This window comes from Hyposmocoma kahamanoa, unplaced genomic scaffold (assembly GCF_003589595.1).
Source record: "Hyposmocoma kahamanoa isolate Upper Pololo Valley unplaced genomic scaffold, ASM358959v1 78, whole genome shotgun sequence".
In the NCBI taxonomy this organism is placed as follows: Eukaryota; Metazoa; Arthropoda; class Insecta; order Lepidoptera; family Cosmopterigidae; genus Hyposmocoma; species Hyposmocoma kahamanoa.
Window position 1 is genome coordinate 4,755,340 of NW_020653945.1, and position 22,129 is coordinate 4,777,468.

General features: G+C 36.4%; 2 protein-coding genes across 2 annotated transcripts in view; both read right to left on the bottom strand.

The window, feature by feature from the left end:
• Positions 1-914: 914 nt before the first annotated feature.
• On the bottom strand, positions 915-10,367 carry LOC113233260 (putative odorant receptor 85d). The gene is made up of 9 exons (XM_026468315.1): positions 10,170-10,367; positions 9,720-9,849; positions 8,474-8,672; positions 5,781-5,932; positions 5,595-5,655; positions 5,188-5,287; positions 4,379-4,480; positions 2,370-2,522; positions 915-974 (listed from the first exon to the last, which is right to left on the bottom strand). Exons 1-9 carry the CDS (start codon positions 10,365-10,367, stop codon positions 915-917), a joined length of 1,155 nt encoding a protein of 384 aa, XP_026324100.1.
• A 2,787-nt stretch (positions 10,368-13,154) lies between these two features.
• LOC113232883 overlaps positions 13,155-22,129 on the bottom strand; it is a 105,492-nt gene continuing 96,517 nt past the window's right edge. The window contains exon 3 of the mRNA XM_026467768.1: positions 13,155-16,505. Coding sequence (XP_026323553.1) covers positions 13,290-16,505 — 3,216 coding nt within the window. The 3' untranslated portion in view covers positions 13,155-13,289. The remainder of the gene's footprint in view (positions 16,506-22,129) is intronic.

A 22,129-nucleotide genomic window follows, 5' to 3' on the forward strand; every position in this document is an offset into this window, starting at 1 on the left:
TTAAGTTTGTAACATAATTAAAGTAAGCAATATTGCATTGAAAGTAGTTAAATAACATCATACAAATGAATATTAAATAAAAGAGATTTAGTATGCAATGTAATTAAGTAATTGTAAGAATTAAATTCTTAGAAACTAGAAATTTATTTTAAAAGGTATTGTGTGCATAAAGTACGCTACATACAAAACAGAAGCGGAAAATGGCTGTGTAGGTTTCAAAGAATTTTATATACTCATACAAAGGGTCTGTTACATCTCCATATTAGCCGGCAACATATTAAAAAGATTGTTTAGCTATATTTTTACATTTCGCGTTTCATATTTCATTTGACACAAATGCAATAGAAAACTGAGTGTCGTATTCTAGAACTCTACTCAATACTCAAGTCAGGACTTGAGTATTACAGTGAGCACTGAAAATCATACTCAAGTCCTTGCCATTAGGGTCGTATTTCCAGTGCTTGAAATCATACTCAAGTCTGCTCAAATCCTAACTTGAGCATTGAGTAGAGTTCTGGAATACGACCGTTAAAGCGCTTCCGACCAAAAGCCTCCACGTGCAGGCAGATTGGATTTGAACGCCGTCGCGACACATTGTTTCTCATTATGATTTTCCTTATTATCTTACGTATTTAAGTAAAGGGTGTTTTTGGGGTTAATTTGTTTTTTTAAAAAGCTATTCGTGAACCGCTCCGTAACAGGTCCTTTTGTGGCTGTACTGTACGAAGTACCATTTAGCATGTCAATAGCGGTCATTGAACCCAACTTTCATCCCGAAGACAGTTCGACAGCGATCGATAAGCGATCTCCTATAAATCTGTCGCAACTTTGACATCGCTTGAGTAACAATCAGTATGACACAACTTAAAAAAATGTGAAATCGAAGCAATATTTCGCGATCTTGTGAAGTTTTCTTAATTGTCATTCATTTTCTGTCTCAAAACGGTGTAATAAGAGTATGCTGAGCGTACCACCTGAAATTGTTTGAAATCTACAATGAATAATAAATTAAATTAATAGCTAAATTTAATTCAATTAATAACTAAATTTAAGTAGCAAAAGTCGTAACTCATTACTGCACCCAAAGACGGGGAGAAACTGATAAACCCCTATTAAACGGCCCAGTCCCTACTGGCTGGCAGGACACTGGTCCCTAGTGCACACACACTATACTGCATATGGCCCACGTTTGGAGTCTCGTAAGTCGCATTGCAGGACGGCTAGCTCACAGCGGATACATTCATAATCCTGCATTGCATTGCCTAGACGTCATGCAGGTAAGGGATCCTCGCACTTATCGTCACAGAATCGAAAAAGACGTGCGTTTCACGTTCGGCGTGGCGACAAAGCCTTTTCTGCCAGCTCATTCCGTGTTAATAAGGAAGGTGACTCTCTAAGAGGAAATGTATTAAATAAAACAATATTTTATTTCTAAGACTTCGAGCCACCTTGCGTTTTTGTATTAAATGCCCTAAGCATTAACAATGTTTGATTGATGAAAAACTTATGCAATATTTTTATGATATACTAAACGTCATTTTCATAAGTCTTTGTTGAAAAGTTGAATTTGTAAAACCGGGGAAAGTTTTCAGAATCAAAATGCAAGGCACCAGTACCTACGACGAATTTCTCTATGGGTCAAATTATGTGTGCGGGAGTGTATTTATATTTTGAATAGAAAAAAGATCTTGTGCGCTTAAAACCCGTTATATACCAATAGTTACTGAAAAGAGTGTGGTATCAATAAATAATTTTCGTTATTATACAAAAACAAGGATCGGTAACAAGCACATAGAGAAATTCCTAGTACTCTCAGTTGAGAGCGCTGTTAGCCCCTGTCTGACAACAGTTGCTGGTTCGATCGAAGGAATTTTTCTTTGTGTTTATTCGATCTTTGTATCAATAATAATATCAGTATTTCATAGAAAATATCGTCGGTGTTTTATAGAAAGGGCGTAAGCGCCATTTCGAAAAAAATCCAGAGGAGCGTGTTTTAGTTTTTCATAAACATAAATTTAATTAAAACCAAAACTAAATTTTAAAACAGGATTATTATAAAACAGTCGTTAAAACTTATAAAACATGATCCGATGAAAAATTTTTTAAAATGGCGCTTTCGCGCTTTTCACATAAGATATATGCGAATAACGACGATATGAATTTCATGTTATTCAATAGAGTAAATAATTGCAATTTTCATTATGTTCAAATCTCCACACAGTTTGCTGAACACAGTTTATGTACCAAATAAATAACTCTAAGACAGGGGGAGCATTTGGTCATGTTTTCACAGCTGCAAACAATAGGTACCACCATGATGTTCGCGGCGGTGCGTGCTACAGCGATATTTACAGATGTTGAGTACGTACCGCAGCGGCAGTCGGCAATGAGACTGTCAATACCCCTCCAGCGTTAACTAGCAGGGCTTTCTGTGCCCTCAAGGCTGTCAGCAACAAGGCTTGTCGGCTCCGAATATCACCAGACCAGTTGTTGGGAAATGCTGCTTCAGATATCAGTAAACTCTAGAAAGTTAATATAGTTACTATGCACTCACTTATACGAGGTGTGATAAAAATATGCGGACTTTTTAGTTTTCTTAAAAAATGTTTATTCATTGGTTACAATGTTCCCGTCAACGTATTCCCCTGAGATTAAGTCAATGCCTGAGATATAATACATTTGTGCCAGCGCTTTTTCCAATCCTCGAAGTATTTCTGGAACTCAATTTTGTTATGATTTAGTTGCTTAAGCAATTTGTCTTCATCTCCTCAATACTGCCAAAATGTCGTCGACCTTTCATGGTGATTTTTCAGTTACTAAAATAGACCGGTTGAGGCTACATAACGATTTAATTTTTTGGCCAATAATTGAAGAACAAACAACGACGTGTATGTGAGTTGGAGCGAAAAAAAATTTGGAACAAATTTTGTTGCCAATCGGTCCTACTCAAAACATCTGCAAAAAGTGTTTGGCATGAGCATAGTTATATTCCAAGCTCATCAGCAACAACATGTCTCTGAAGTCTCCACTTTTTTGATGTTGTCATCAGTTGTCGATGTGCTTGGACATCCAGGACGCTCCACCCTTTTTAAAACGTTTGTACCACTTGTAAATCGTGCTTTGTTCGTTGAATATTAGCCAGAAGCAATATTTCGATACCTCCAATAAACACTATAGTGCATTCGCGTTAAGAAAATAGTGACTCATCAGTGCAACTGCCGGGTAAGGGTGTATTCACAGTGGAGTGAAATTTCAAGAAATTTTAAAAATAAATGTAAATGTAATTAAGTTTAATGGAAACAAATTGTCTTAAAATTACGTAAATCACTAATCACTATCGCTAGATTCTCCAGTCACATTTATTATGAAGGAATTTTGTTCTGCGAGTTCCATGACGTCATCCAAAAAACAATATCTTCCCTTTCGACTAACAATATACGCGAACTTTATTTTTTGGTAATTTTCAATTTTCTGTTATTTTTGTAAACAGCCATATTTATTTACTAAATTAATGAGCCCCGAATTTTGTGAAAAAAAAGAAACAAAAAACAAAATTCGAAAAAAAGACAAAAAAAAAAAAACAATTTTGGTAAATAAAAAGTTAAGAAACAATCAAAAGATTACAGTCTTTATGCAGAATTTAAGGCGATTTTTTTTTATTATAAGTCAAAACCGCCAGTCACAGTTAACCATTTCACTCAGGGCGATGACGTGATAATAGTTAGAAATACAAGGATTCATAAGTAGTTGCATTAAATTATATAATAAGGACCATGGAGTATATACCTAACCAGAAATAGAGATGAAATAAGAGCCATCCATCACTAGCAACTATCATATATTACTTTTATTTTTTGATATCACTTTTAAATATTAACTCGCGTTTGCGCTGAAATCACAAATTAGAAAGCAGAAATAGTACAGCGCCAACAACTGACCTGTGTGTACGTCTCCGAATATTCCAAAAATATTCTGTATTTATTGTAATAAAGATGATGATTGATGTTCTATTCGGTGTGGAATCCAAACGGAATTACATTTCAACGGTAATTAAATAAGTAAAAACTAGACCAACTCTCTACACCCGTCAATTGTTTCGAATTCGGGCTGGCCAATCGGAGCGCAGTTGTCATCGTAATGATTAGGCAGAATAATTTTCAAACAAATTAAATAACATTTCGTCTCTATTTCTGGTTATATAATACTGGATGATAACGACCCTTCAGAATATTACACGGCGCTAATTTTTTACTTGTTAACAAGTAGCTACTAATCTGACAAGTAATTAGCCTATGCCTCATGTGATGATATTTTTTTCGAGTTTTGTATAAAAAGGTATCATCACATTAGGCATAGGTAGGCTAATTACGTAGAATACCTTATTGATAAGTAAATCACCAGGATAGCAGTACATTAGTAACTCGACGAAAATGCATAGAAGGTAAAATATTATCGTAACCATTTCAACAGCCTCCGTTGTCTGAAAAGTTAGAAAAATTCACAATTTGACGTTAGTTTTAGGTTATGTGATGTTATTTCTGTGGCTCTAGTCAAAGTCAAAGAATCATTTATTCCATATGCAAAATAAACGTCACATTTAAGCTACTGCTCGTTCACTACGCTGACTTTCTTGAGAAGAACGAGAAAGAAACTCTAGGGATCGCTCTTTCCAAATAAACTTAAATGATATGGAATACCTACACTTTGAATCAATCTTTCCATACATCTTTATCTAACACGTAGTCTTCAATTTTGTAATATGACTTATCAAATAAAATATTTTTAATGTGGTTTTAAACTTAGGAAATGATAATTTTAATATAAGCTCCGGAATCTTATTGGTTAAACGAAATCATGGTACCATGAGTTTGGACTTAGCTCTAAGGTTAATATTATGGATATCTTATTTTTTATTGAAATGATGTATATTTTTACGGGCATATAAAATATTTGAATAAATGTACTGTGATGCCACAGCCATGATACCAATCGCCTTAAATTTATCTCTGAAAGAAAGAAACTTTTCAACACACAAATAAAAAAAGCCAACATTAGAAGGAGACGCGAAAAACAGTGGTTTTCGCGTTTCCTTATAAAGTTGGCTTTTTTTACTTGTACCCCTTTTCACTAGAGCTACAGACTTTGTGTACCGATTGACGCACGTATTGAGTCTAGCTTCGAACTTACTAAGGTAATTTTGAAAAGTGTCATGCAAACGACGATGCTACTTGTAATAAATTGACAGAGTATTGTTGTTCCGAATATTTCTGCGAGTTCGTTAACGTATCTGAAAAATAAATGCAGAATTTAGTTATAACAATACGCTAAGGTCTATGGTGATATGTAGATATGGCTGAAATGTAGTAAGAACAGATCGAACATTTAGAATGAAAGTGACCTAACACAAAATTTCAACTTTTTCGAAATACGCAAAATAAGTTTTGAAGTTGTGACATCGCATTATTTAATTTATTACTAAAGGCAATGGCCTTGGTAAGTCCTGGAAAAAATAAGTAAGTATTCAGGTTTATACCCTCATAATATTACATAATAGTTATTTTTGATTATTTTAATATTAATACGTAAAAACTTACTTTATTATGTTTTGATGATGTTTAATACAAGTAATTGTCTCTTCATAGTCCGCGTTGTTTTCTGGAAAATATAAATGTATCCACAAAATGGGTTTTTTAAGATTTTCCTCTGTAGTGTCAAAAGGAACATTGTCCTATATTCCAAGATGATATTGACACTGGGAGATATTAGTATAAAAGTCTTACCATTTCTTCCAATGTTCTGTAGAGCGAAGCTGAGTACATCAAGTTGAGCTGATCCCATGATCATCAGTCCAGATACCACGAAGTTTTCAGCTGCATCACTTACAGCCAGCACTGTTACACTGATTGAAGTATATACGTACGTTATTGCGAACCTGATGTAGGGGATGATATAGAGAAATTAGAAAAACTAAGGAAAAAGCTACGGATTGTTTCAATTCACGGAAATCATTTCTCATTCTTATTTTTTTTTTAAACGCAATCACTCGTAGCCGCACACTAGGAAAACCCTGTATCGCGGGAGCGATGGACACACACACAGATAATCATAAATTACACCCAAAATCACGAGAGAAATAAATGTAGGCCATACAGATATTTCTCCTAGTCCGGGAATCGAACCTGGGACCTCTGCGTGGCAGTGTAGCATGCTAACTGTTTGGCCACCGAGGCAGTTAAATGCATATCGTGATTTAATCTTAGGATGTCCATTAAATTACAAACCGACTAAAAAATTGTGGATCTTGACCCTCATCCTTCGTATGTTGTGTGTGGTTCCTGTTCCTTGGCCGGCTAATACCCTTTGCCACAGCAACCACAATAACGAAAACATTATTTGTGAGATTTTTTGTTGTTATTTTTCCATTTTAAATATTAACCTCACTTGGGGCCCAAATCTGTTAATTATAATCTTAGTTGTGTGTCGATAGAGTGTCATTGGATAGTGCCAATGGCAGGATTTTGGGTAAACTATCACAAACTCGAGTTTCTTTTTTCCGAAATAACGAATTATAACGAAACCGTTGTTCTTTCAGGATATGTTGGGTGTTTATCGCAAAGACACGATTAGGTTTGGTCCCTGGGTAGCGGACTCAGGGGAGTTCGTTGCCCAGCAGAGAGGGCCCGGGATGGAAGGCTCGTCTGGTGTTCGGCGAGCCTCACATCCGGAGTCGGAGGACCGATGTGTCTCCCTTCTTGGGGAGGGGCTGCGCGTGGCGCATTCAGCCGCCGATGGGGGCGCGGACGAGTGCAATAGCGTACCCGTACCCCCACCTACAGCTGAGAGGAGGAACACTCCGGAGGTTTAATGCTGTCGAGCTGCTCCCATTCAGGGTTCAGCCCAGTCCCACATAACCCCGGCTCTGCCCCCGCGGGGCCGGGGTATTTGTAAGCAGATTACCCCGGATTTACAAAAAAAAGGCTTCAAAGAAAAAACATTTACCTCTCAAAATTACTTTCGAGGTTATGAAAATTCAAGCAAGCGTTATTTCTGGAAAATGTCATTTCGGTCTTGTGATAGGTAACCAGGATTTTGTACTTGTGGTATTCTGCTAAAAGTTAGAGTAGTGGCTTGTCAGGCTTGTCAGCCATCGAGCTACTATCCAACAGTCACAGCACATTTTTTGGTATTCTGCTCTTCAATGGCGAGTTGATGGCATGTCTATGGCGTAGTCTACTAGTATTATTATATATATTAATAAAATAAAATCTGGTATCCCAGATACCAAGTCTATATCGAAAGAATTGAACGAGCCCAAAATATAATTATTAAATTGTTATGCTATAAAATGAGTAAGTCTTATAATTCATTCCACTACCTAGGTCTCTGTAAGGATCTGAATCTATTACCTCTAAATATTCGTTGAAAAATGTTAGATATAGCGTATATTCTTCACATCATAAACGGTAATGTTCACTGCCTTGAACTATTGGGTTTTATAAGACAATATCATCCTATTTCAATTCTTTTAGCGAGGACTAATTATAGACAAAACAGTTTTCAACACGTTTTCAAGGTAGAGCTAGCAAGAGCTTGGATATTGTGCAGAGCAATCATGACCTGGATATTGATATATTTAATTGTAATATTGATGCGCTAAAGCACTGATGGACATTTTGTTTAATTTTATTGAATCATTTGTGACTGTTGGCGCAGGTATTGGGTTGTTATATTTATGTAAGGGCATATTGTTAACAAATACTGTTTGTTGTTCGTTTGTTTAATGCTCTTATTTGATTTGTCTAAAGCTAGTGGAAACCTGTAATTGGCTTTATGTTTCTTTCGAAGCTGTTGGTTTTTCATTAATAAATAAATAAATATTTAATATTAAAACTAAATTGCTGCTTAAACGAGATAAAAATTAAGATATACAGAGTAATTATGAATAATAATCTTAATGACCAACACAACTCAGTCTCAATGACAATGACTAGTGGTTTGATTAGCAGACGTGGGGGGTTTAGGGCGCGTTCCCACTATGTCGTAACGTTTTATTATCGTTGGACGACTGTCGTGTCTAGCCTGTTCCCATATCACGACTATCTGTCGTAGACGATTTTTTATCGTTGAATGACTGTCGTGACTAGCTGTTCCCACTAGATCGTGACGACAATAGGAACTGCGACAATCTGTCGTCACGTTTTTATCGTGACTTTTTTTATCGTCTGACGACTGTCGTTCTAGCTGTTCCCACTGTGACGACAGTTAATGGTGTTGTGCTATATGTGAACAATTTCATTTAAATATACAAGTCACGTCACTGTAAACTGCACGACAATCTGTCGTCACGACATAGGCACCTGAGACACGTGAGAACGCACCCTTACTCTACTGATATTTCGGCCGGTTGGTTACGAGGTTCCCTTAATCTGAAATTGCATGATTTATAAAACCTGTTTGTACCCGTTACACTTACATAGGATTTATTTTCCAATCAAAAGGAAAAACAGTCTTCAAAGGGAGGGAAGTATCAGATTGGAATGCAGGGACTATACACCAAAACATCGCAGCCGGTATGACTGCACCTAATATCGCTTGTTCAATGATTGTTGCAATATTAATTGTTTTCTCTATGACATCATGCTTTTGAGGATCTAGTGTTGTGAAGTCAGGTCCTGGAAAATTTATCGTACGTAATCATAATAATCATTTCAGTAGGTTTTCATCAGCTCTTAGAAATTGCAGCCAAAGATAAGCAAGCGCCCGCGTTTTGACCCGAAGCTTTGTTAACGCCTGGATTCGGTTTCGTAGCAGCAGAGCTCCTTGTGAAACAGTTCGTCCACGGAAGTACGGCCACCTAACCTATTTCTGCCACAAGCAGTAATTTCAGCATTACTGCGTTCCGGTTTTGAAGGGTATGGTGCTGGTGAAATTACAGGCACGTGGGACTTGTCAACTTATGTTTAAGGGCGACAGGCGCAGTGGCAGTGCCCTTCGGATCTTTGCGATTTAAAGCTCTGAGTGGCACTGCAACTGTTATGGACAGGCGTTTGGCTTGTCTTCAGGCGCACGACTTGTTCGTCCCGTCACTTGATAATGCTTGCTATCCTGGTGAAAGGATTTGTAATTTGGCTTAAGGTACCCTACGTGCACCAGACGTACAGAAAGGAATGGTACGTCGTGCGGGGAGGCTTTTTTCTTACATTCCTTTAAATTTAATGACATTATTGTATTTCACATACATACACACACTCACACTCACTCACTCACACATACATACATACACACACTCGCACATACATACATACATACACACACTCACACTCACACAGACAGACAGACACACACACACACACACACACACACACGCACGCACGCACACACACATAATTTTTCATATACAAATGCACACACATACGTTTTATTCATATTAAATTTAAAATTAGAAGTTAAGAAAATTGAAAATTGTTAAAAAAAAAAATTGTTTGTTTTGTTTTTGTCGATGTTTGGAAATGTAAAAATTAAACACTACATTAAGTATAAGTTAAAAATGTTAAATATGTATTTATAGCTATGGAAGAGCGGTGCCTTCTGACACAGGCTTGATAAGCTTAATAGGAGGTACCATCCACTGTTAATGTAAAGTTAATTGTATTACTGAAATAAACATTTATTATTATTATTATTATTATTATTATTCTGTGTTTTAATGAGATACCCACCATCAATGAATTTGATAAGCCGTTTGATCCGACCTTGTCGCAGCACGATAGTCAGTACTTTCACGCCCTGGATGATGTGTGTGAAAAGTAGTACTGTAGCTTCAATTGTACGGTTTGTATCATCCATCACCTTTAATATAAGATACATATTACGTACTAACGATACCTACTCACTTGTGCTTGAAGGATTTAAGCTGTGATTTATAAAACAGTTTTAAGTTGTAACGTCGAAACCAAGTGTGAATTGACACTGTCGGTAGTTATTGACTACGAGCCGTATCACCATGGTACATAATAGTATGTACCTACGCAAGATTGGCCTTTATTAAATAATAAATTGATAAACAAATTGGTTCAAAGGACAAAAAATGTTTGTAGGAAATCGTCGGTTATGTTATCAATATCAACATTATCTATATATCATTGTGTTGAATTTCTGAATTCACTTACCGTAAATACATAGCTTACTTCAGCTAAAACAATGCAGAAAAATAGAAAGAACTGTAAAAGGCAGGCGAAAATTGTATAGCACAAATTCCATGGGCGATCTAAGTCTGGCATCCAAACGCCTGCACATTTTAAAATAGCAATGCTTCTATCCAGGCACATTGATGCTCTTAAAATTTTGTGCCTTTTTTGAAAAGCCATCGCTTCTTGGGCACGTTCTTACTTTCAGAAGTATGCCCATAAAGTGTAAGGTAAGAAAATTACGTAGATACTATAATTGTAGTGGTATGTGGCAAATGCAGTCGTAATGAAGTAATTATCAGGACGACATGCGACACCTCTGATTTGGTGACTTATTATGCTGAGGAATGACTTCAGAGTATAATTTTGCAATGAATTTATAATTTTAATAACACTATTATGTGGAAAATTTTGAAGGACATAGTTCAGAATTAAACCTACCGCTTTCAATATGTGCAGCTTGTGAAACAATTTTACACGAAAGGCTTCAGTACTCTTCGTGTTCAAAATAATAACGCGTTTAGGGTGCTGTTGGTGCTGCCGCGCTTCTGTAATCCATCAGCAATGTTTGCTGAAGCACATGTGGTTTTACGCCACAATGCGCATCCCTAGTGTAGGTATAGGGTGCGTGCCATGGCAGCTCCAACAGTAAGTATAAGGGAGACGTACCAAATATTGGATACGTGCAGAATACTGGATACCCTGCTATAATGAAAACTAAGCAAGGTGGTGACCTTTATTTAAAAACTAAAACAACTTCGTCAATGTAAGTTACCAATATTTTGTTAGTTGTCTGCGCCGTTTTTGCTTTCAGTTCGCTGTCATCTTTCAAAGTGTATTTTTCCGTTCGACGATTTTTTCAGATCTTGACTTCAAACGCTGTTAAAGTACTTTATGTGATATTATATTTTGTGACAGTGTTATATACTAGCTAGGCGCATAGTTAGAAGAACCAGGGTGAAGTTTTCGTAACCGATTATTGTACAAATCCACAATACTAGGTATCCGATATTGAGGTGCCTACATCACTGGTTGTATAGTCTGTTTCATATTTAAATGTTTCATTATTTGTTTAGATGGGGGATCATTAAAAAAGATGACCGTTTACATTTTTTTGCCTACTGCTTTTGCAATTTTCATCATTTATATAGGTTCATGCCCATGGTTAAGTGTACCCTATAATGGATATCCAATATTGATATACCCTGTACTGGATATCCATTATTAGGGTACATGTGATTTTTTTTAAAACAAAATAATTATATAAAAAATAAATGAACATAATATAAGTTAAATTCATTACAAGTAAAGTCTTTAGATAGACAATGACTGTGACTGCAATAAATATATTTTTTTTAAATATTAATTAGTGTTTTTTTCGAATGTTCAAAATGTATCTGATATTTGGTACGTCTCCCTTACTGTACAAGATCGTAGCGCCAGTTCAAGTAGGATGTAAATAGACTACACTTGATTTTTCTTAATTTTTTAACTAACATTAGCTCACAAGATGGTTAAGAATAGTTTTTTGTAAATACTAGTACAAATGAGCCTTTTGTTGTTTGTTAAATTACTATTATCCATCCGATCGTGTTCATTCATGGCGACCACTTTAATTCCTAGTTGGTTGATGATGCGCTTGTAGAAGATTAATGTAGCCAATTTTCGCAGCGACTCCTCGTGCACATTGAGGGTACGTGAGCCAAGGTAATTATAGTTTATGGCGAAGGTTAACCGGTGTCTATATCTCGTATTAGCTTTACGCTGCTCTTCGAACTCGTGAGCTTGCCTCTTCGCAATCCCCTGCCGTTCAAGAGCGCAGTGCTGCCAAATCTGCCCATTAATAAATAAATGATTATAATTCTTATGTGCCTACGAAGTAACTTAAGGAGACAACTAATTACCTACTTAATCACTTTCGTTAAACTGTTAAGTAGTTAATTACATAACTAATCGATAAATTCTCGAAGCTAATGTTCCCTATGATAACTTAATTGACACTCATTACATTTGGCATGCATCTAATACTTATGCGTAAATCGTAGGTGGGAACAACCATTTAAAAACTCCCAAAATGCCGACTTTTTAATCATTAGAACATTTATCTTCAACCAGTGCACATTTACTTATTATTGTGCTTGCAAGCATTTCCATTTACAATGCTTCACCATCATTTGACTGCTGCATACCGAGCTTTGGGCAGCAAATGGGGAACTCCCGTAGACTTAGATACCTCAGATGAGGGTATACCTTGTTTACCAGCTATCGTCGAAAGGTCTACAACCACCTTTTCGTCTGAGGAGTATTTAAGGAAACTCAGGAGACACAAGCCATATTCAAGAAATGAAGACCCGAAATTATATAGAAGAAAGAAGATGAAGGATTCTTTTTCCAATATCTCTCGGAATCTTGAAGGATCAGTTACTTCATTGGATACAACTTTTGGATCAGTTACTTCATTGGAGAACTACAGAAACATAACTAGTGCTGAAGAGATAGCATTGGAATTCAAAGATTTGATTCAGCAGTTGAAGGAATCATTGGAAGAATCCCTCAAAGATGGTGAAACGATTTGTCAAGAAATGGCTTTGGAGAAGAAGAAAAAAATTGATTGTCTTTTTAACAAAATGAAGAACACTACATTCTCGTTTTTAGATTTAAAATTGAAAATTAAAGGATTGCGATGACTTTGCTTAGATTTTAGTATAATTTAATTTAAAAAAATTATGTAATTTAAAGTAATTATTATTATATGTTATTATTACTAATCTAGCTTTATAATTAAATCATTATTTATTCTGGAATAAATTTCATTTTGCTGATTAAATTTTTGTTTTCTACTAATCGACTGGGTTGCCGCCCTTAACAATAAATGATCATGATTCTGATACTAACTTAAAAAGTATGTAAATAAATAAAAGAACCAACTTCATATTTGTTAAATATTTTATAATAGAAAATAACTAGGTATAAGTTCATATTTACATCAACATAAATACAGTAATATTATGCAAGGCAAGTTCATTTTGCAATAAATAAATTTAATAATTCTATTAAGAAAATACACAATATATGCTACATACAATAGTTAAAATAGTTAACTTAAACGTAAGGTTCAAAATATTTGATAGCAGTCGTCATAGGCTTTTCGTTGATTTTGTTCGTTGCTAAAGTATTCTTGACTCGCATCTTTATATCTTTAGGCTTGAGTACGCTCTTATGATTGGCACTTGGAGGTCTCATTCCGAGATAACTTTTGCTGGGCGTAAATATAGACTTAGAACTAAGACCAGATGACTCTAGGAAAAAATCGAAAGTCACCTTCGTCTTTGCCACGTTTGATTCAGGATTGTTTATTGCCATCCTTGGTTCGCACTTCACTGTGTTGTATGAACCACTGTTGCTACCTGACGAATTACTCGACTCGATATCAGAGTTTCTTACGGATTCAGTCTCTAGATTCTCTATATTCGAAAGGAGATCAGGTTTATTAGATAGCTTGGCGTTTTTTGCCTTGTTCAAGGCATTATCGTTGCATTCTAGAAATGTATCATTTTTTCCATTGTCATTGTTATTATTTGTATTATGCTTACTGTCCTTCTCAGGTACAATTGTAAGTAGATGCTCCGTAACTACGTCTGACATAGAAATATCGCTGCTACCGGAGCTGATGCGATATTCTTCGGCGACTATACTACCGAGCTCGTCGTCTATCTTAAACTCTTCAAAGTTTTGCGACAAGTCAAACTTGTCTATGTCATCGAAGTACTCGGCCTTGTGTAATTCTGCATTGTTGACTGACTGTATCTTTTCAGTCGCGTGATTAAACTGATTATCCAGTTCAGTTAAATTAATTTGCTTATTGCCACTCTTTCCGCCCTTATTGATTTCTGATAGAATAGATGATACCGTGTTGCCCATTTGGATAGAAGCACGAGGGTCCAATTTTGGTTGCAGAGCGTGCATGTTGAAATTAGTCAGGTAACTATCTGTAGGTTGTTGGTATGAGCGAGTTAGTTCTTCACTCGGCTTATCGTCATCGTCAGGAATAATGATCTCAGTGACTTGCGGTAGTTTCGGTATGTCTTTATCACTGATTTTGCTCTGGATACGCGGCAAGGAGACGACTTTAGCGACGCTGTTGTTCCTCTGACTCACAGCATGTATGGGGTACTGTTCGTTGTGAATCTCGACCGTTGGCTGTGTTAGTAGCAACTCCCGTTTTCCTTGACTGACTACTGGAACATTTATCTCTGAAATGGAGCAGTAGTCCGGTTCTACACTATTTACAGTTGCTACATGTCCCACTTTTCTTATTTTAACATCTGCAACCCGTTGGTTAGCCGCAACGGCTTCAGAGTCTGACGGTTCTGTCGATTTGACACTATTCTCAGCTTTCCATTTAGCTGATAAATTCTTTGGTTTAGGCGGCAGAGCAGGAGGAGTTCGTGGTACTTTCCTTTTATTGAAAATCTTCATAGAACCAAAATCGTTCTCAGACTTCTTTTCAGATGCATTGTTGCGGTTTTCAATGTTAGCAGCAATGTTTTTCACAATGGAACCCCTGATTTTGGGGGCACTTTCATTTGGTGGCATAGTCCGTGGAAGTGGCACTGGTTTCGATTCTACAGTTTTAGTTATAATCGGCTCATATTCGTTGCTGTAGATACTTTGTATCTCATACTGATAGCCTTGAGCTGTGTTAGGCACTTCGTAACTGTGCTCAGAAGCTGTTTCAAGGCTAAACTTAACGATTTTATTAGCTCGTCTATCAGATCGAGGTAAGGTAATGTTATTGCAGTTGCTTCTGACTTTTTCCTCGTAAGAAATACTGTTTAGAGTAGAAAACTGAACTCGTTTCGTTGTTGATTTGGGGCTGGGAGCATCGCTCGACTTCGAGTTATCATTGCTACTGTCATCTAATGAGTTTTGTAGTAAAATTTGGTTGACGCATTCTAGAACAGGATTATTTTTATATATCTCGTGACTAGGGCTGTCATCAGCGTCGCTAGTGCTAGCATACCAGTTTTCGTTTACTTCTGGGTTGCTTGGCTTATTTAGACTCGGTTCTTCATTGTTGTTCTTATCATCAAATCGAGTATTAAATCTTTCACTGCTGTTACTCTTCAAAATATTGTTGCACAATATTTCATTCTTGGCAGAAATTACTTCAGCATTTAATATGCCATTGTTGAAACCAGTTACCAGCAGGTCATCGGTGGATTTTGATTTTGCGTTGGTCAACGCTCCTCTTTGGTCTAAACAATCATTATCTTGTTCAGGGTCACTAACATTACAGTACCAAGGTTTTTCATTCGTTTCCTCTATGAGAACATTGTTTAAGAAAAGTTGCCGGTTAGCTTTTATTTCATCGGATGCCTGCCGTTTGATCCCATGAAGCCTCTCTATTTTCGTTGAGTATGTTTTATCTGAATCACTTGCATTACCTTCTTTTTCTTTCCTAGCTGCTTCGCCGATGAGTTGATCAATTTTCAGGGACGCCGTCTTTATATCTTTTGCAATTTGATTTGCGGTTAAATCATTGTCGTCATGGTTAACTTGATAACTCATTCCTATGCAGTCCTCAGCACTGCTGCTGTTATTGAGTTGGTTATCGTAACTCTTTTGCGTGTTTTCTGCAAACTTGTTATTCTTTCTCCCAGTATACTTTCTCGACCTCCTGAATACATCTCGTCTGACAAACGCTTGTTTGTTTTTGATAAATGTTCCCTTACCGCTGACAGTGGCGTTATTCCCTTCCTCGCTGGAGCTAGTATTACCATAAACAACGTCATTCTTAGGCAACTGAAAGCTTTTGCTTAGCCGAGTGTTCTTTTGGAAGACTGGTGGAGTATTCCTTTCACGAAAACTGCAACTCCTCACAAAGTTGTTCTGGAATCTGGAGTCTGTGCTTTCCAGACTCTGAAACTCAGGGTCAGTTTCAATATTGGTTTGCTCGCTTGTGAAGCCAAGAAGCTGCTGACAATTGTTGCAGTATGATTTCTTCGCTTTGAGTTTAGCGATCTCTTCCTGCTGGAATTTGATAATCTTTTCTTTTTGCCGGAGAGCAGCGTGAATTTGTTTTTGCTCCCTGGTCAGGCGGGATTCCAGGAGGACTAGAGAGCGAAGAACTATGGCGAGTTGATCTTGCCGAAGTCGCCTTTCCTGAGCGGCTTGCTTGTCACGGGCAACTAGCGCCTGTCCCGCTTCTACAAGCTGGTGCCGTTGTTTAAGCACGGACTCGGATTGCTGTTGCAGCGCACTCCTAACTGCCTCCAACTCCCGCCGCAGCTCCATGGCTTCTGAACTGCTATCCATCTGAAAAGAGATAAAATCTGATTAATATCTTATAATGCTTTTATGAAAAGGAATTACATATTTATGGGTAATGAACGTCAATGGATCGTTCGGCTCAAATAGACTTACAGATAAATACGATAGCAATATATCGAAATGTCAAGAGAATTCAAAGCACGTTTTATTTTGAAGCGAACTTTAGAATGTCATAAAGACGTCCGTGATCACAAAACTGCTCCATTCAATTGATAATAAGTAAGAAGGTATAATGTAAATGAAAGTAGACAAACAAACATATGCAAGTGCGAAAATCTAAGTCTGGGATAAAGTCCAACTGTATTTACTAGGGCAAAGTCCAAAATAGTAGCGAGTTGCGAAGTGAGAAATCGTTAAACCAGGTCAACGGTCGATCAAAAGTGAAATCGTTTATTTTTCTGTCCACACTGTGGAATTAAGAATAATTGTTTACAAATTAGTTACAACTAATAGTGGGCAAAATAATATTTTCTTTACGACGCATACCGACGAAGATATATCTAAAAATCGATGTACTTAACACGCCCATTTCGCGTTTAGTGATAAATCTCATAAGTATGAACTTATGAGAGTAAATTTAACTTGCGTTACTGTGCATTGGTTACATTCATTACCTATAGTCTATAGTCAAACACCATAAAAACGAAAAACTAAACTTAATGCAGAAAAAAAATTGCATTCTACATTTTATGTGCGCATTAAATTCGACCTTGCACTTTCTTCGATAGCGATGACTATCGCTTATTCAGTACTCGAAACGCTACTGATATATTTTGCTTTTCAGAAGCTACCGTCTTGCAGTGTTCACGTACTTTACCTTTTTTCTTTTTTTTAACAGGGCCTTTTTAACACTGGGATATATGCCGTTCATATCAGTCTCATAGGGAATCTCCAATTGCGTGGTCAGTTAGGAGTACATTGGGTTTAATGCGATAAGTTTACGTTAGTATAAATGCTATTACCCAATGTACAGGGTTACGCAGAACATTTATATCTCCATTATGTTCAATATCTTTAATTTCAAATTTAATTATTGCGGTACTAGTGTAATCACGGTCCACTTACAGAGTGATCAGGTCTTCTGTTCGTTAACAATAATCGCAGCGGGTGTTATCTTGATATCTATTAATTGATAAAAAATATTTAGTTGCATGTGACTGGTCTAATTCCATATGCTGAAACAGGAGATTCCCTAAAGAGACCCACACCATCAAATCAAAGTTTTCGAGGGCGCTTTATACCAAGTACCTACCTCACGTTAGAGAGTTCAAGTACAAGTACACAGAAAAGAGCTATTAATCATTTATTGTATGTAAATACGCGTTTATTATAAACGGATATTGTTTTATCCGTGACCTTTGAATATTCGCTCAAAATGCAACTGACGTCTTTTATTTGCCTTCGTTAGCGAAAAGGAAGTGTATGTTTTGAATGTCATTTCTTTAATGTCGTGGTTGAATTGTTTACATTGTTTGTAAGATCAGTTTATTACATACGATTAACGTGATAGAAAGTTGTAATACCTACTTTCATTAAAGCTAGTAGTTGAAAAACAAAGTTTATCTTGTTATATAAAAACTAGAATACCTAACAAAATTTACATGTCACCAAAAATAAAAATAAAATAAAAAAAAAATAAAAAAAAATGCGCCATTTTAGTCATATGTTAGTTAGCCATATGACTGATTCTATTTGACATGAAAAATATAGTATATTAGATTTATTTAGTACGTTTTTTTATTTTTTTTATTTTTTATTTCGTCACTATTGTAACTGCGATATTTGCCTATAAAATTGTCCAACGCAAAATAAAATAAAAAACATTCATTTTGTACACGTGAGCGTATTGCTTTAAATTTAAAAAAAAACTATTTTTTTATTGAATGTTAAAATGTTTCACCACCAGGATATTTATTTAATTATTGTTGTGAAAATACTCCACTAGTTTGTTATAATTATTAATACAAAAATTGAACACTTACAAAAGACTCCTTCGATCCGGCTGGATTCGAGCCAACGTCTTCCAGCAAACCGTGCCAGACGCTATGCCAACTAAGCCACATAACGAACTAGCGCAACTTACGAATTCTTCTATGTGCTTGTTGCAGAGCTTAGTTTTTCGTTTTTAACGACTGTTAGTTTATAGTCATTTTATATTGACTGTGCGCTTCAAAATAACGCAAAATCGAATGTGAGCTATGTAACAAAGTAAACCGGGTTTAATTTTAACATCATCAACACCTGCTGTTCCCTGACAAATGTAATTTGTTTTATTTCAAAATTAGTGAACACTTTCATTACATTTTAATATTTTTTTAACGATATCAAGCTACGGGACGAAAAAGTCGTGCTCCTGGTGATAAGCGACACGCCTGTCCATATGAGTGTCAGTGCTATTCAGAGCATTAAACCGTAAAGATCCGAAGAGCACTGCTACTGCACCCGTCACCGTGAGACATTAAGTTGACAAGTCCCACGTGCCTGTCATTTCACCAGCACCCTTACCCTTTAAAACAAGTTCTAAAAGTACTTCAAATCCACAGCGATGTCATCCAGTATATAAAGATTGAGCTATTTCGATTCTGGGACTACCTCAAAGACATATATTATACATACATACATACATATCTTATACATATCTTGTACATATAACAAGAATATAATACTTCAGTGAATACTCGCACGTGCGAATGCATGTTGTATAAGAATTTCCCGTTAGTTCAATCGATAAGCATTTACCTACAGGTCGACATGTTATCGCTGAAATGGTTCTTACTTAACTACCCATTGTTGTTATCTTGTACGTTTGCTGTAACTAATATGTTCGCGCTTCTGAAAGCAATGTAACTATTTCAAAATTTTATAAAATAAATAATTAAATTGTTTGCCTATTGAATAACTTATTGTACAAATGAATAACTAAAGACTAATTATGCGAATCAATGTAAAATATAACACATACCTGAGCTAGGAGAAGCCTGTATTTCAGGTAGAAAGTGCTAATTATACAGGTGCATATGATAACCTAACCTCTGGTTAGAAAAACCGACCTCAAAAGTCATTCATCCCCTAGTTTGCCACCCTAAGGCTCAAGTCCGGCGCGACGCGCGACTACACTCGCATTAGTGCGCCGGGATCACAGTTTGGTTGGCGTTCGACGCCTCACGGCCCCCAAGTGACGCGCGGCGAAGTACAGGCAAGGGAAGTGCGGCAAGTGAAGCCGCTCGATTGCTAACAAACGTCGAGAATTTTCATAAACTTGATAAACGTCATCTAGGCCATAGTTTTCCTACCAGTGGACCCTAACGATAGGACCGCGGGCGGTAGGACCCTCGGAAGTAATTGGGAGGCGTTGATGCTGCTAGGAGGTGCTACCGCATTTGAAAAAAAAACTGAATATCTATAAAACTACACTACAAACATTTTTTCTTTTTTTTTGTTTTGTTGTTTCCGTTAACCGATTTCAATAAAACTTGGAAAATTGAAATGTAACTCCATCAACTTTTGAGTTCGGACTATTTTTATAAAAAAAGTTATACTTTCAGGCTCTTTACGTTCCATGGTCACGACCGACAAAGCCCGAAACGTTAGTTTGTTTGAAAAAAAAAAACACGTAAAACACACGCGGTTTTGATCCGAAAAAATAGTTTCACTAACCCAAAGGTAGTTGTAATACTAAATAGTACAGAATACTATCAGTTGGCAATTATATCTTGCATCTAAATCATATATCTTATGTAACCCGTTCTTGTATATACTAGATACTCGTACAAGGGTAGACATTATTCTCTGAAGCAATAACTTGAAGTTTTGCCATTGAACAGGAAATGAAGGTCGACGAACTTAGATAACTTTGTTACTCAAATGGTGTTTACGTTAAACTAATACATAGACAAGAAACCACACGAACGTCTAATGAAAACGAGTTCTGGAGATGACGAGGCCATTTCCGCCTTTCGTTCAATTTCTGCTTGAAGGATATATCTATGTGAATGGTGAATTTATTTTCGTAAAAGGTCGTCCAAACCGCAGAGCGTAATGAGATTTCGTGAAGATACCTATGCTCTGTTTTTAACTGACTTTGCAAAAAGAGGAGGTTCTCAATTCGACTGTTTATTTCTCTTGTGTGTGTGTTACGTGATTACTCCAACATTTGTGAACCGATTTCGGTGGTTCTTACCTCAGTAGTAGTGCCATTCAAATTTGAAGAAAATATCCCACCTCTAGGGCCGCAAATTCGGAACGCGGCGGCGTGTACAGTGGAGCGTTCAAGGTTTACGCGTACATTGCGCGCAAAACACAAAGTACGCACAAATCTTGAAACGACGGCGCCGTCGAATTTGCGGACTAAGGGATGGAAATAAGGGTATGAAAATCGTTTATTTCATTTTACGCACCTTTCGTAAACCGATTACAATAAAACTCGGCAAATGGATGTAATTCCAATAAAAAATGAATAAGATAACTTTTGAGGACTGTGAGGTGAGGTTTTTTTTATAAAAATGTTATAATTATTACAAAGACGCGACAAAGTTAGTTCCTGTGTCACCTCATGTTATAAAATCTAAAAATAATAATGTTCTAGAGAACCAATCACCTGGTCTCAAACTGTGGAATTCCCTTTAGGTACTACTACACTACACTCGAATTCACCCGGGGCAATACCTGGAACTTCCAGACTAGAACCAAATTAAAAAAGTTGTCTTCCCAAATCCACCAACACAACCAGCGCCCACAGTGAAATCCGTTGGGCCACCATGTGCTCCGTGGAAATATACGCTATCAAAACTACTTCAATCTCTCTAAACCATATAATTAACTGGTGTCGTTGCACAAAAATCTTTGTCAAAGAATAAAGAAAATTGAAGTACTCAAATGCAAACATAATAGTTAAAACGTGTGCGCCTACGCAGGTCGTGAGCAAAATCGAAAGTCTTTCAAGTATTAAACTTCCAATTTAGTTACTATTCAGTATGGCAGTAGAAATTCGACACACGCTCTGCCATTGACATTAGAATGAGAAAAATGCAGATCACACTTTCGAATCGACCGTGAAGTCAATGTCATATATATTATCTTTGTTTCGTTATAGAATGAATCAAAAAGCTCCTAGAAAGACATATTTATATAATATTTATGAGTGTCTATTAAAAAATATTTTCGTGGAGTCATTTTTCTGGCTTTTGCAATAGAATTAAAGAGTTTACGCTAATAGGACAAATAAAGCTAGTTGTTAATTCATTTTAATATTATTATGACTCGGACATCATTCTTATTATTATTAATTTTGTTACTTTATATTGTTTATGAGCACACTGCATACTGTTATAATTTTATTCTACATTGGGTATTACTGTTTTCAATGTTTAAGGTTACCGGTCAAAATATTTGTTATGATTTTCAGTTTTTGCAAACAGGCATAGCCATCGATCTCTTCTCAGGCTTCAGCTGAAAATCAGCGCTGTGGCTCTGCCCAGCATTACGCCGAGCTGGCTAGCCTTTCCGGCCATTATTATGTATTTAGTTATATTTTTTTAAATTGATATTTCATTTAATTTACATTTAGATTATAATTTTTTTTTTCGTATATTTATTTGTAATAGCTGAAT

What these genes read in the sequence shown, in the direction of transcription:
- LOC113233260 (XM_026468315.1), bottom strand. Translation starts at nt 10,367, where the DNA reads ATGGCTTTTCAAAAAAGGCACAAAATTTTAAGAGCATCAATGTGCCTG. An exon ending in GCTTATCAAATTCATTGATG is followed by an intron (nt 8,673 to 9,719) that starts GTGGGTATCTCA and finishes TAAATTTTCCAG; the next exon opens with GACCTGACTTCACAACACTA. An exon ending in CATCATCAAAACATAATAAA is followed by an intron (nt 5,288 to 5,594) that starts GTAAGTTTTTAC and finishes TTTATTTTTCAG; the next exon opens with ATACGTTAACGAACTCGCAG.